The sequence below is a fragment of the Cherax quadricarinatus genome, chromosome 83, assembly GCF_038502225.1.
Source record: "Cherax quadricarinatus isolate ZL_2023a chromosome 83, ASM3850222v1, whole genome shotgun sequence".
In the NCBI taxonomy this organism is placed as follows: Eukaryota; Metazoa; Arthropoda; class Malacostraca; order Decapoda; family Parastacidae; genus Cherax; species Cherax quadricarinatus.
The window spans coordinates 3720932-3736713 of record NC_091374.1 but is presented as its reverse complement, the minus strand read 5'-3'; the positions used below and the strand labels follow the sequence as shown (position 1 = coordinate 3736713).

At 43.3% G+C, this 15782-nt stretch overlaps 1 protein-coding gene and 1 long non-coding RNA gene across 6 annotated transcripts in view; both read right to left on the bottom strand.

The window, feature by feature from the left end:
• Positions 1–3438, bottom strand: part of LOC128702141 (uncharacterized) — a 39201-nt gene extending 35763 nt beyond the window's left edge. For 2 of the 5 annotated variants that reach the window (XR_008409046.2, XR_011394323.1), the window contains exon 1: positions 2413–3438. This is a non-coding gene — a long non-coding RNA (uncharacterized lncRNA). The remainder of the gene's footprint in view (positions 1–2412) is intronic. The other 3 variants (XR_008409048.2, XR_008409045.2, XR_008409047.2) reach the window with 3 other exon arrangements.
• A 2210-nt stretch (positions 3439–5648) lies between these two features.
• Positions 5649–15782, bottom strand: part of LOC128702139 (protein stum homolog) — a 35073-nt gene continuing 24939 nt past the window's right edge. Inside the window, exons 2-4 of the mRNA XM_070102728.1 lie at positions 11553–11700; positions 9928–10101; positions 5649–9183 (exon numbers count right to left, since the gene is read on the bottom strand). Of these exons, the coding sequence (XP_069958829.1) occupies positions 9134–9183; positions 9928–10101; positions 11553–11700 (372 nt within the window). The 3' untranslated portion in view covers positions 5649–9133. The remainder of the gene's footprint in view (positions 9184–9927; positions 10102–11552; positions 11701–15782) is intronic.

The following is a 15782-nucleotide window of genomic DNA, read 5'->3' as shown; positions in this document are numbered from 1 at the left end:
GCTGTGGGAATTAAGAGGAAGGGTTGAAACTTCGTGTCTTAAGAGTGTTTCTGGGGCCAATGCCCTCACGGCCCGGTCCACGACCAAGCCTTAATGTGGATCAGGACCTGATCAACCAAGCTATTACTGCTGGCTGCACATAAACCGACATATGAACCATCGCCTGGCGCGTTAGGTATTGACTTTTGGTGCTTGTCCAGTACCTTCATGAAGACAGCCAGGGGTGTATTGGTAAGCGGGTTCTAACCCCGTGGTAAGCGGGTTCTAACCCCGTGGTAAGCGGGCTCTAACCCTGTGGTAAGCGGGCTCTAACCCCGTGGTAAGCGGGCTCTAACCCCGTGGTAAGCGGGCTCTAACCCCGTGGTAAGCGGGCTCTAACCCCGTGGTAAGCGGGCTCTAACCCCGTGGTAAGCGGGCTCTAACCCCGTGGTAAGCGGGCTCTAACCCCGTGGTAAGCGGGCTCTATGATGAGCCCATGATGACACTCTTCAGGTCATTTGTTCTATCTAGGCTGGAATATTGCTGCACACTAACAGCACCTTTCAAGGCAGGTGAAATTGCCGACCTAGAAAATGTACAGAGAACTTTCACGGCGCGCATAACGGAGATAAAACACCTCAATTACTGGGAGCGCTTGAGGTTCCTAAACCTGTATTCCCTGGAACGCAGAAGGGAGAGATACATGATTATATACACCTGGAAAATCCTAGAGGGACTAGTACCGAACTTGCACACGAAAATCACTCACTACGAAAGCAAAAGACTTGGTAGACGATGCACCATCCCCCCAATGAAAAGCAGGGGTGTCACTAGCACGTTAAGAGACCATACAATAAGTGTCAGGGGCCCGAGACTGTTCAACTGCCTCCCAGCACACATAAGGGGGATTACCAACAGACCCCTGGCAGTCTTCAAGCTGGCACTGGACAAGCACCTAAAGTCAGTTCCTGATCAGCCGGGCTGTGGCTCGTACGTTGGTTTGTGTGCAGCCAGCAGCAACAGCCTGATTGATCAGGCTCTGATCCACCAGGAGGCCTGGTCACAGACCGGGCCGCGGGGGCGTTGACCCCCGGAACTCTCTCCAGGTAAACTCCAGGTAACCCCGTGGTAAGCGGGCTCTAACCCCGTGGTAAGCGGGCTCTAACCCCGTGGTAAGCGGGCTCTAACCCCGTGGTAAGCGGGTTCTAACCCCGTGGTAAGCGGGCTCTAACCCCGTGGTAAGAGGGCTCTAACCCCGTGGTAAGCGGGCTCTAACCCCGTGGTAAGCGGGCTCTAACCCCGTGGTAAGCGGGCTCTAACCCCGTGGTAAGCGGGCTCTAACCCCGTGGTAAGCGGGCTCTAACCCCGTGGTAAGCGGGCTCTAACCCCGTGGTAAGCGGGCTCTAACCCCGTGGTAAGCGGGCTCTAACCCCGTGGTAAGCGGGCTCTAACCCCGTGGTAAGCGGGCTCTAACCCCGTGGTAAGCGGGCTCTAACCCCGTGGTAAGCGGGCTCTAACCCCGTGGTAAGCGGGCTCTAACCCCGTGGTAAGCGGGCTCTAACCCCGTGGTAAGCGGGCTCTAACCCCGTGGTAAGCGGGCTCTAACCCCGTGGTAAGCGGGCTCTAACCCCGTGGTAAGCGGGCTCTAACCCCGTGGTAAGCGGGCTCTAACCCCGTGGTAAGCGGGCTCTAACCCCGTGGTAAGCGGGCTCTAACCCCGTGGTAAGCGGGCTCTAACCCCACCAGTGGTATGGTTGTTTCCCCTCATTTCTTCAATTGCTACTCTTGCAACATTGCACAGCTCCTGATGACGCACTGAGAAGTGAAAGTACTTGAGATAAAGATTTCCACCCCTCCCGTGGCTTATCTTACATTGTTAATATTGCCTGTCTGCAACTGTTTGCAACATATTATGAATTTAATTTAAGTCGTAATGAAAGACTTTTTTGACAAATAAACAGAAAAGTGGACGGTGGGACTGGGACCAGAGCTGGAGCCTCTGTCCACCTTTCTGTTCATTCATGTTACTATGTATGATAACTGTAATCACCTAAATATGTGTAACTACTCATGTGTACCTAAATAAACTTACGGTATAAAACTTGGTAATTGTTACCGATAAATTGGTTTAAAAAAACATGTAAGCAAACACTAGGACATATTTATTTGAAAGCGTTTCGGTCCTGGGATTTTGATCACTTCAAGTTCCATGACCGAAACGTTCTCTAGTATGTAAGTCCTGGTGTTTAAGAGTTTTTTAAACCAAACTTAGTTAAACCTCCCCACTACCTTGAAGGTAATAATTACCCTAGATAAGTGCATTATACATAATAAAAGTTACTTACAATGGTAAATCGAGTTGTAGTGAGTGAGAAAGAGGTAATATATACTGTGTTTGGCGTGATATAAGGCCAAATATGACATAAAACTTACCTACAACACAATGTGTGTTGACCTGGGCTGACACAGCTGACAACTGTCATGTTCCCTCCTCTCTCGTTTCTTTATAAACTTAATGAGAATTTCATAAATCGTTTGGATTAAATGATCTTTAATAGAAAAAAAAATTGCCGTCCATAACTACAAATCGTATAAAAAAAAATATATCTTCGCAAAAATAGTTACAATAGAACAGTGTGGGCAACCAAACTGTTTTTTTTTTTTCAAATATTTGACTCACTAATTCATTATTCAGTTATTATTATAATCAAAACTAAGCGCTAAACCCACAAGGGTCATAGAGCGAAGCCTAGTCCAGCCATTTTTTACGCATAATTCGGTAAAATACCAATTGGCTGGGTGTTACTGGAGGTTGTAGGTCAGGGGTGCCAACTGCTACACACATCGCTAGATATATTAACGTGCAATATATATTTTTTATTTATAATGACCACAAATACATCAGCAGCAAGGTGGACTCTGTCAAGTGTTGTGACTATATATAATAAGTGTTAACAGGGGCTCTTGATCCAAGGAATGGCATTACTGTACCTTTCCTTGTATTAAACTTTGATTATTTCCCAGTACCCAGGTACTTGATTACTTCCCAGTACCCAGGTACTTGATTACTTCCCAGTACCCAGGTACTTGATTACTTCCCAGTACCCAGGTACTTGATTACTTCCCAGTACCCAGGTACTTGATTACTTCCCACTACCCAGGTACTTGATTACTTCCCAGTACCCAGATACTTGATTACCTCCCAGTACCCAGGTACTTGATTGCCTCCCAGTACCCAGGTACTTGATTACTTCCCAGTACCCAGGTACTTGATTACTTCCCAGAACCCAGGTACTTGATTACTTCCCAGTACCCAGGTACTTGATTACCTCCCAGTACCCAGGTACTTGATTACCTCCCAGTACCCAGGTACTTGATTACTTCCCAGTACCCAGGTACTTGATTACTTCCCAGTACCCAGGTACTTGATTACTTCCCAGTACCCAGGTACTTGATTACCTCCCAGTACCCAGGTACTTGATTACCTCCCAGTACCCAGGTACTTGATTACTTCCCAGTACCCAGGTACTTGATTACTTCCCAGTACCCAGGTACTTGATTACTTCCCAGTACCCAGGTACTTGATTACCTCCCAGTACCCAGGTACTTGATTACCTCCCAGTACCCAGGTACTTGATTACTTCCCAGTACCCAGGTACTTGATTACTTCCCAGTACCCAGGTACTTGATTACTTCCCAGTACCCAGGTACTTGATTGCCTCCCAGTACCCAGGTACTTGATTACTTCCCAGTACCCAGGTACTTGATTACTTCCCAGTACCCAGGTACTTGATTACCTCCCAGTACCCAGGTGCTTGATTACCTCCCAGTACCCAGGTACTTGATTACTTCCCAGTACCCAGGTACTTGATTATTTCCCAGTACCCAGGTACTTGATTACCTCCCAATACCCAGGTACTTGTTTATTTCCCAGTACCAAGGTACTTGATTACCTCCCAGTACCCAGGTACTTGATTACCTCCCAGTACCCAGGTACTTGATTACTTCCCAGTACCCAGGTACTTGATTACCTCCCAGTACCCAGGTACTTGATTACCTCCCAGTACCCAGGTACTTGATTACTTCCCAGTACCCAGGTACTTGATTACCTCCCAGTACCCAGGTGCTTGATTACTTCCCAGTACCCAGGTACTTGATTACTTCCCAGTACCCAGGTACTTGATTACTTCCCAGTACCCAGGTACTTGATTACTTCCCAGTACCCAGGTACTAGATTACTTCCCAGTACCTAGGTACTTGATTACTTCTGTACCCAGGTACTTGATTACTTTCCAGTACCCAGGTGCTTGATTACTTCCCAGTTCCCATGTACTTGATTACTTCCCAGTACCCAGGTACTTGATTACTTCCCAGTACCCAGATACTTGATTACTTCCCAGTACCCAGGTACTTGATTAATTCCCAGTACCCAGGTACTTGATTACTTCCCAGTACCCAGGTACTTGATTACCTCCCAGTACCCAGGTACTTGATTACTTCCCAGTACTCAGGTACTTGATTACTTTCCAGTACCCAGGTACTTGATTACTTCCCAGTACCCAGGTACTTGATTACTTCCCAGTACCCAGGTACTTGATTACTTCCCAGTACCCAGGTACTTGATTATTTTCCAGTATCCAGGTACTTGATTACTTCCCAGTAACCATGTACTTGATTACTTCCCAGTACCCAGGTACTTGATTACTTCCCAGTACCCAGGTACTTGATTACTTCCCAGCACCCAGGTACTTGATTAATTCCCAGTACCCAGGTACTTGATTACTTCCCAGCACCCAGGTACTTGATTACTTCCCAGTACCTAGGTACTTGATTACTTCCCAGTACCCAGGTACTTGATTAATTCCCAGTACCCAGGTACTTGATTACTTCCCAGTACCCAGGTACTTGATTACTTCCCAGTACCCAGGTACTTGATTACTTTCCAGTACCCAGGTACTTGATTACTTCCCAGTACCCAGGTACTTGATTACTTCCCAGTACCCAGGTACTTAATTACTTTCCAGTACCCAGGTACTTGATTACTTCCCAGTAACCAGGTACTTGATTACTTCCCAGTACCCAGGTACTTGATTACTTCCCAGTACCCAGGTACTTGATTACTTCCCAGTAACCAGGTACTTGATTACATCCCAGCACCCAGGTACTTGATTAATTCCCAGGACCCAGGTACTTGATTACTTCCCAGTACCCAGGTACTTGATTACTTCCCAGTACCCAGGTACTTGATTACTTCCCAGGGCCCTTTGTTCAAAGGAACTGGAGCTACCCTCCTCTTCCTCGAATCAAACCTGACTGCCCCTCCTTTCCAAGGCGTTGTATGACCCTTATGAACCTAAAATAAATCGTAATGAGCGACTGTCGATGAATAAACAGAAGGTTGGGCAGGACTCGAACCATGGGCCAGCGCTGCAACCATTCAGCCACGATAGTTATAATAGGATGACTTTTACAAGCAGAACTTCTGTGATATGGTTGTACCAGCCGCCACCAAGTGTGAGTTAAACCTTCCCCCGTGAATATAACATCAAAATGACCTACCCCTGAATAATGGATGAAGAATATTTCAAGGGATCGACGCCCCTGCGGCCGGTCCTAGAACAGGCCTCCTGTACAGTTATGGTGAATAAATTAAGAGCCAAACAAGGTAATATAATACTAATATGTATTACACAAATATTTTGTGCCTTTTGATCATCAACAAGTATCATTACAGAAAGTCTGGGGACACTATAGAAAATTCTACGTACGAGTATAATTCTTCTCTAACATTCCTATAAGTAAAATACCCACATATACGTCTTTCATATAAAAAGAATTCCACAAATTCTTAAACATACACACATAATTTGAATATATAAATACATAGATCCCCTCAAATTTTTAGACATAAGAGTTTTAAGTAGATAAAGCCACGTACGGACAGTTCAGGACAAACCATACCACGGGCGGGATTTAAACCCGCGATCAGAGTCGCAAAACTCCAGACCGTCGCGTTAGCCACTGGGCCAGCTAGCTTCAATAAGATTCGTCCAACTAGGTGTATTGAAGCTAGCTGGCTCAGTGGCTAACGTGACGGTCTGGAGTTTTGTGACTCTCTGACCGCGGGTTCAAATCCCACCCGTGGTATGGCTTGTTTGCAATCGTGTCATTACGATTTCGTGAGTCAATTCAGGACATAAAAAGGAAACGTTTCGCCACTCGTGGCTAAACGTTTCCTTTAAGGTCATAAATGTACATAAATGCCTCTGAACATTTTATCGGCATCAATATGCCATTTACATATATTTTATACGTACAAACAACTAACTAAAGTTGAACAAACCCAACAAGTTGCAATTTACAGATCACGTACAAAAAGGACATATATTTTTATGTACAAAGAGGCCACCTAACGTAATAATTTCAATGTAAATTCACTTTAATACACAAAATGATCATAAATAATGAGAATAAGTCTAATAATAACAACAATAATATTAGCAACGAGATTTAATTTTTTTTTTTTGAGAATTCTGAAAAAATCAGTATAGGGAAAAAAAAGTATATACGATATATATATAGAAAATAGTACCCGAGTGCTATAAGATTGATGGACTGACCACATCGACTCAAGGTTGAGGGACTGATTACCTCATTCTCCCCCTGTTCTTCAAGTTTCTCCTATGTATGGACTGATGAAGCCACTGTGTGGCGAAACGTTTCCTCAATAAAGATACCCAAGAGTTGCACATGTGTCTAATTTATCAAGAAAACTGTTATTTAAGTGGTAAGAAGTGTTCGTTATTAAGTCTAAGATCACTTATTATACTGCAGATATTTGTGTTAATTCTCAGATTAGCTTCTGAGGTCACAGGTCGAAGGTCAGTCAAAGTGGCAGTACACACTCACTTCACTAGATAAATAATAATTTTTATGGTTAAGGTCAAGCTTAAATGTTATGTCACAGGTCATTCCAGGTCTCGAGTCATACTCACAGGTCATATCAGGTCTCGGGCTATACTCACAGGTCACACCAGGTCTCGGGATTAGCACTGAATAACATGAAATAAGATTTCCTGTCGTGTTAGTCTGTGCATTATCATTATAATAAAAAAGCGCTAAACCCACCAGGGTCATACAGCGCTTGTGTGTAGGAACTGATACAGGATCTAAGGATAAGGATGGAGATGACAATAGGGGTCAATTTAGGAGGGGCCGTGAGGAGTGCTAAAAGGTGGATTATCAAAGTTTGTGTAGTAAAGCTGGTCTGCATCCTGGTAGATCAAGGTCTGATCAACCAGACTGTTCCTGCTGGTCGCACGCACTATGTATCATGTACACGAGGGTCATTAATTAAGGCTGTGCGTTACCTGTTTACCACCAGTCAAGAATACTTTAATCTTTTAAAAAGACAACAATATATCAATATACAGAGAGGCATACGCCTCTGGGGGTATGTATTTTTGAGGAACTTATAAAGGTTAGGTAAGGTTTGTCAGTGTGTGTTTCCTGACGCGGGTCTTAGTCATATGATGACCCACAGCTGGAGCTTTTGGTCATCTGACCGAGGCCTTCCACTGGCTTACCCCTCCACCCATATAAAAATTATGGTAATATTTCTTACAAGACTACAGCTAACACTTCAAGAAGCTTTACTTACCTTTCAGGAACACGCTATACTACTTATAATAAAATATTAATTAGATCAATCGTGTCAATATCAAGTGAATTTAAATTCACACACAGAATCTTATTATACTCATACAATATGATGCCAGATTATGTATGCTTTACTAAAAAATACAGCATACTGATTACCTAGTACGCATAGCTTATAGCAAAAATTTTAGCACTTGCCCCCATCAATATAATAATGACGACGGAAATTAAATAAAGAAGGTAGACAAGTTTAAGAGTTAATTAAGTTTGTGAAGTCGAGATTATGAGGGTCTTAGATATAACATTTAGCCTTAGGTCACATGGTGTATGTTAATTCGTTCCAAGTCAAAATTTTTAAAATGTCAGAGGTCAAATATTAAATAATAGTTACATGTACGTTGGTTTGCTAGGTTTAAAGCTTATCGAGTGCAAGAAGGTCATTAAGGCTGACTTTCACCTGTTTACCACTAGTCATGAATAAGTCAAGAAAAAAAATAGCTAGAAGCTTTTTTATCTTACGTCATGGACGTTTAAAAACGTGGCAGAAAGAGTGGGAAACGTGAACGAATTCTTAAGAGAGAAACTGTTGCAGTTAGTGAAGGGACTTTGATACTGACCGATACCAAGGGAACCAATGACACTTCTAGGATACAGTTCGCACCTGGGAACGATACAAGTTTCTGTGTATAGCGAGGCTCAGACATTGTTTATGCAAAGCCCTGCGTCTTGTAGAATCTCCTAGCACCTCACAGTACCTTGTAGTGTCTGCTCGTCTTGTAGACTCTCCTAGCACCTCATAGTATCTCGTAGTGTCTGCTGGATTATTATAATAAAAAAGAAGCGCTAAACCACAAGGGCTATACAGCAGCATCTGCTGGAGTACTGTAGAATTAACTGGCATCTCTTAGCTCCTGCTGGAGTCGTGCAGAATCTCCTGGCGTCTTGCAACCTCTCCTGGTAAGTCTTTACGTATCTCTGTCCTGATTCTCTGTGCCGTGTTGAAGACGTGTTATGATGTCTTGTGAAGTGGGGAGTTTTCCAGTGATGTCCTCTAATAATTGTATATTATTATGCGCCATATACCCATCCTGTGAGGGAAGGAGGGAGCAGTGTTAGCTAAGTTACACTGTGTCCCCTGGTGTTCTGAGGGCCTCCATGCCGCAACGTTAGGTGATATACTCTGGTATAATGGAGGTGCTGGAGCGCACTTCAGTAAATCCTGACAAAGTAATGGAGACCAGTGTCCTACAATCCTACCATCTTCACTGGTGTGGTATCTTGTGACGTCCTTCAGTGCTCTGGCATTATACTGGAGAACAGAATATTACGATCTTCCTATATCCTATAGCGTAATGATGAGTCCTTCGGCGCCCTTCAGTAAATTTTAGTGCTGCAGTATACATCAGGGTCCTACAGTCCTAATATGTCGTCTGGTGGGGTGAGGTGCTCGGTGGAGTCCTTCAGTGAGTTCTGGCACTATAATTATGCCAGGATCCTACGCCTCTTCATCCACCTTTGCATTCCGATCGTCAATCTTCTTTTGTACTAAAAAGGAAGAGATGAAAATCAATATTCAATCATTACGACTCACCGCGAGTTTAATCCCTGCCCTTACCGTGATTTATGAGAATTATTAATTATTAACATTGTTTACAGCAAGACTGTCCGCGTGAATTTTTATATATATATGACAAAAGTTTGGAGCCTGCCTCGCCGACTAGATTCAGACAACTTCCAGGAGAATAAAAAATCCAATTTGCCCATAAACGTGGCCGCCACGACAGTCGTGGGTTTTCCTGGCCTCGTATACCTGTCTGTGACATTCACTTCCATCACTTCCCCTCTCTTCCCTCCCTCTCCTCTTTTTCCTCCCCCACCACTCCTCTCTCTCTCTCTTTCTCCTACTTTCCTCTACCAGAGTAAAACACTTGTCATGGTGCGGGCTTGTGAGCTCCGTGGTGTGGGCTTACATACACACCCACCAAAGTATATATATATATATATATATATATATATATATATATATATATATATATATATATATATATATATATATATATATATATATATATATATATATCGAGAGGTGCATATCTCTCAGTGTATATACACAGATTAATCTCTATTTGCAGGTGTTATACCGGTGGTGTGCATATACTTGTGAATATCCGTCCAAGACCAGCAGTTATCCATCTACCAGAGCCCACATAACTCCTGGACCAGCACCTATCCTTCTATAAGAGCCCACATGACTCCTGGACCAGCACCAATCTTTCTAAATATACTCACATGACTCCTGGACGAGTATGACGCCTCGCTGCAGGGACCAGATGACTCCCACTACTATAGGGGTGAGCAGCACCTGCAAGAAGGCAGCCACCATGTTCCAGCAAACACCCTCACTCTTGGTCTCATAGTGTGTAGGGTACCCGCACAGCACAGCTAGACCTGACACGAACGTTCCTGCAAGAGTGAGAGCTGCTGTTGTTAGACTGCTGTTGTATGTGTTAAACTAGTGCTAGAGGTGCTGTAATGGTGTTACAGGAGTAAGACTGCTGTTGTATGTGTTATACTAGTGCTAGAGGTGTTATAATGGTGTTGCGGGTGCATCTTAGTACTATATAGGAGATAAATACTATTTTTATATTTAGAGGGAAGAGCTAAACTCGTAGAGGCCATGCATCTGCAGGGAATGGGAGGCAATTAAGTTCGATCCAAAGGGAAAAAAGTGCAATTACTTGCATCAAAAGCACAGGCTCTTAGGGGTGGTTCCACTGTGAAGGAAGGGGGAGGGAGAAATTTGCCCTGACTTTAAAATATCCTGATTTCCATATAATTATGCTAATATTTATAAAATATGAGTATCATAACCAACATTTGTCAGTCTGGATAAAACTGAAAACTACATAATAAGCAATTAACACAAACACAAATAACTGATGCATTACCGAAGTCAACCCTGCAAAATTTCAGATTTTATCCAACAAAATTTTCAATATCGCAGTTCCGGGGGTTGGCAGGGCTCCCAGATCCCAGTCTCATACACCTAAGATCAAGAGCCCCTCACTGGCATCAAGGAACTTTATTCTGTATAAGGAGTATTAGAGAAAGTATTGTACAAAAGAAGCCGTCGTAGCCCTTAAACACAACAGCAATAACCAACACTCAAAGCTCAATACAACTTGCGCCAGTAACCCTTAAAAGCCAAAACAACAAAAATAGATTTATAATAATAAAGATAACGTACATAAGAGATATATGCTAGCATAACTGAAGCGAAATAGGAAACTCGACGTTACGTTTGACATGAAAATACCATCCATGTAAATAAGACACAATTCAGGTTACGACATTTTACTGTGAAAACACCCCTCAGGGAAGGTTCCTTGATGTTGGTGAGGGGCTCTTGATTTAGGGAATTGGATCTGTGCTCCAGTTCCCCGAATTAAGCCTGAATGCCTTCCACATCCCCCCCCCCAGGCGCTGTATAATCCTACGGGTTTAGTGCTTCCCCCTTGATTATAATAATAATAATAATAATAATAATGTGAAAACATTTCGGCCACCGATAACTTCATAAAAGTCCCTAATGGATGAAACGTGTCTTATTTACATACTGTTGGTATACCCTGGTGCTGTATTACCAATACCATCTATGTTGGAGGGAGGGGTATAGCACTTAATCTTTTATTGTACCTGATTTTACATAAATGTGTTACTTAGCTATTTTAAATTTTAAGGTTTAAATAAGATATTACAAAGACCCCCGTGGAAATAAGTCATTGATTTTTTTTAGGCTATACTAGGTAATCTACACAAGTGCTATGTGTGATAATTTATGTAACTGTTTATGTGTACCTATACCTGAATAAACTTACGTCATTACTTAAACCCCTCCACAAAAGTCTACTAACCTAGGCCTGGTATGAGGTTGAGAATGAGGCATAACACCGCCAGGGGCACGGGCAGGGTGGGCACAGCCTTCCTCAGTGTGCCCAGCTTTTCTTTGCTCTCCACGATTTCAAATTCCTGCACCTCACCATCCTCCGTTTCTATCAGAACCTGTGGGAGACACTCGAGTTACTGCTGATGGTGATGGTGATTGTGGTGGTGATGGAGGTGGTGTTGGTGGTGGTGGAGGGGGTGGTGCTATATATACAACAGGACCCTACAACACCCTCTCATCGCAAGGTCCAACACAAACTATAATATACATACTCCAGTAGCACCATTGTCTCCCTCTCTCTCTCTCTCTCTCTCTCTCTCTCTCAATGTTCCTGTAGTGAACTCGCCCAACTTGCACATCAATCTATCAGTCGCTTATAATGCATGTTAATTTCTCCATCTAGCCTGTCTGCTTGTCTGTCAGTCTGTCTACCTGCCTGCCTGTAAGTCTGCCTACCTGCCTGTCAGTCTGCCTACCTGCCTGTTAGTCTGCCTACCTGCCTGTCAGTCTGCCTACCTGCCTGTCAGTCTGCCTACCTGCCTGTCAGTCTGCCTACCTGCCTGTCAGTCTGCCTATCTGCTACCTGTTGTCTGTTCTTTCCGAGAGTCTACTTGCTTACCTCCCTTCCTTGCCTTCCTACCTGTCTGTCCGCCTGTTTGTCTGTCTCTTTCCCTGCCTGCCTGTCTGTTTGTCTGCCTCCCTGCCTGTTTGTACAGTCTGCCTGCCTGTCTGCCTAAGCAGAGGTGGGGGTGGTGCGGGAGGCTATAGATACCACCCTCAGTACTGAAGTTGCTACGAATTTCCTGATACTAGGTTTTTGTGGTCATATTTGGCTCGCATCTCCGAGGGGGTGCCACAATCACACACACACACACACACACACACACACACACACACACACACACACACACACACACACACACACACACACACATAGAGGCCAGCGAAGAGGCGGGGCCAAGGGCTATGACTCGACTCCTGCAACCACAACTAGGTGAGTACAAGTAGGTGAGTATACACACACACACACACAGAGGCCAGCGAAGAGGAGGGGCCAGGAGCTATGACTTGACCCCTGTAACTACAACTAGGTGAGTATACACACACACACACACACACACACACACACACACACACACACATACACACACACACACATAAACACACACACACATACACACACACACACACACACACACACACACACACACACACACACACACACACACACACACACACACACACACACACACACACACACACACACACACACAGCTGGTAAAAAAACTTAAAATTTCAGGGTGAAAGTTGAAAAAAAGAATGTGGAATAAGTAGCGCTCAGAGAGACAAAAGTAATATACCTGAATATAATGAATGAAAGGGGAGACAGTTGAGGGAGTCTTCTCTGACCAGTCACGTGATAATGGTTCAATACGGGCAAAAACATTGTCTAAAGTTTTGGCTCCATCTTTTGTAAAGTGTTCAAGCCACTGGCTCTTTCCTGGACGGCTGCATTGATGCTGCTGATAATAATAATTTTTATTTCTTCAAGTATGTGTACAGGGTATACAGAACATAGCTGACATCAGTGACATACTATTTAGAAATCCCCTTGTTTTGCAGAGCATTTTGATAAATTTTGTCACCAAGATACGACCCACAACAGTCGACTAATACCCAGATACCTATTTTACTGCTAGGTGAACAGGGACAGCAGGTATCTTACGGAAACACGTCCCAATGTTTCCACCCATTTCGGGGATCGATCCCCGGACCTCAGTGTATGAGCTGAGTACGCTACCAATCGAGCTACGGGACACATGTGTAACACCTGGGTATCTAACTGAAGAGACGTTTCACTTGCACAGCACCCCCCTCCCCCACCACCACCACCCAGGCTCTCTTCAATGATGAGACTTTTCGCCCCGACACCATTTTTTTTTTAATTTAATACAGAAACATGGCAGAAATTGTTGAAAATGGCTGTGGAGCGGACCACCTCAAGGCTGATGGACTGATTACATACCTTTATTTCATCACTACTGCTCCCTCTTGTATTTGACTAAAGAAGCCTACTATGCAGGCAAAGTGTTTCAACAATAAAGATACCTAACTGTTGCACCTGTGTCCTTATCATGTACACGCGTTTCCCTGTTTCCTAATATCGTTTATTTTGTCTATAATTACTGTCACATTTGCCTTGTTTGCTTTCGCAATGTGAAGTCTAGGAAATTTGCTAGTTTATGGTATAACTTAACTAATATTTGAGGACAATTGTGTTGCAGAGGTCTGAGTTTTGCTCAGAATTAAGGAAAGATCCTAGAATTCAGCTTAAGAAAACAGACAACGCAAATGGAATAGTAATTATGTACAAGGTAGTTTATAGGGGAAAAATAAATATGATATCAGGTGATAGGGACACTCAGGCGCCTCTTGATGTGACTATACACTTGTGTAAGACAACAACACCAGGGAGTCTAGGACAGGGAATGATGTCTGCAACAACTCTATTGCTGTGATAAATGATTTAGAAAACCGACAAGTTGAAGAATGAGACACATGTGCAACATTTGGGGATCTTTATTAAGGAAATGTTTAGCCACACAGTGGCTTCATCAGTCCAGTATAAAGAAGAACGGTGGAAATGGACGAGGTCTTTGATGTAATCAGTCCCTCAGCCTGGAATCGATGTATTCAATCCATCAACATTGAAGTACGAAATTACTTTCTTCAAGATTGATGGACTGAACACATCGATTCCAGGATAAGGGACTGATTACCTCAAACTCCTCCTCCTTCATTTCCACCGTTCTTCTTTGCACTGGACTGATGAAGCCACTGGCTAAACATTTCCTCAATAAAGATTCCCAAATGTTGAACAAGTGTCTCATTCTTCAACTCAGTTGCTAACCTCAAGCTCACATGACTTACGTCTACTAGTGGGCCCCCGCTCACATATGACCACGTCTACCACTGCTGCACCTGTCCACCTCTTTTACCGTCCCCACCCTGAGGAGCTGCATCCTCATGCCTCTGTGTCATGAGTGAAAAAACGGCTTTCCAGGCGAAACGGCTTCCCAGGATACACAGACGGCGCACATGTGTCTTATTCACCAACTTATCGTTGTGTATACCTTTGATCTAATGATACTGATGAAATATTTGTGTATTAAAAATACAGTTATTTTGCTTGAATGTTTTACTGAAAGGAAGCAAAGGAAGAAATACTGGGGATAAACAAATAGATATTTTTTTTTTTAAATTTAACAAAGATTTTTTTAGAGCGATGATAAACAGGAAAGATAGAACAAGAGACAGACGTGATTATTATTATTATTATTATTATTATTATTATTATTATTATTATTATTATTATTATTATTTTCGGAGTAAAGAACTATTACTTTAAGGGTTATATAGCACCTGGAGAAAGGGTGGCAATCAGGACTGATCCGAGGAAGGGGAGGGTAGCTGCAATGTCTTGGATCAAGAGCCCTGCATAGGCATCAAGGAACCCCAGTGAAGGGAGCCGGTGAAAAGGTGTATACTGAGAGAGAGAGAGAGAGAGAGAGAGAGAGAGAGAGAGAGAGAGAGAGAGAGAGAGAGAGTGAGAGACAGAGGAAATTATATTTTTACGACACATGGTAGGTGGAGTGTGTGAAGGTGACTTTACAGGAATGTTTTATCTTTATAGTAAGACCTAGTGGTGCACACACACCCAGCGATCAGCAAAGAGGCGGGGGCCAAGAGCTGTAACTTGACCCTTGCAACCACAAATAGGTGAGAACACACACGCATGGGGGGTGAAATAACCTCGGCAAAGAAATAGTGGAGGCAGCAGGCTTCATACAAAGTTTTAAGAACAGGTACGATAGATCCCCACTAGGCTAAGAGGGAGTGAATCTGGCAGGTTAAAGAGACGGGACCAGGAGCTAGAGTTCGACCCCTGCAACCACACAGTTGAGTACATATACGTTAATAAAATGGAATAACAAAGTTCAAATTACATTGATGCTCTTGATCCGAGGCGCCTGAGCTGCCTCTTACTACTTTTTCCTATAATCGACCTCTAACATCCACCTCTCAAAAATTATACATTAAATATTTACGAATTATGAATCATTGATTGTAACAGATTGTAATATAAATCACAGCACGTAAATTCTTCAATATACACTTTAGTATATAAATTAAAGCT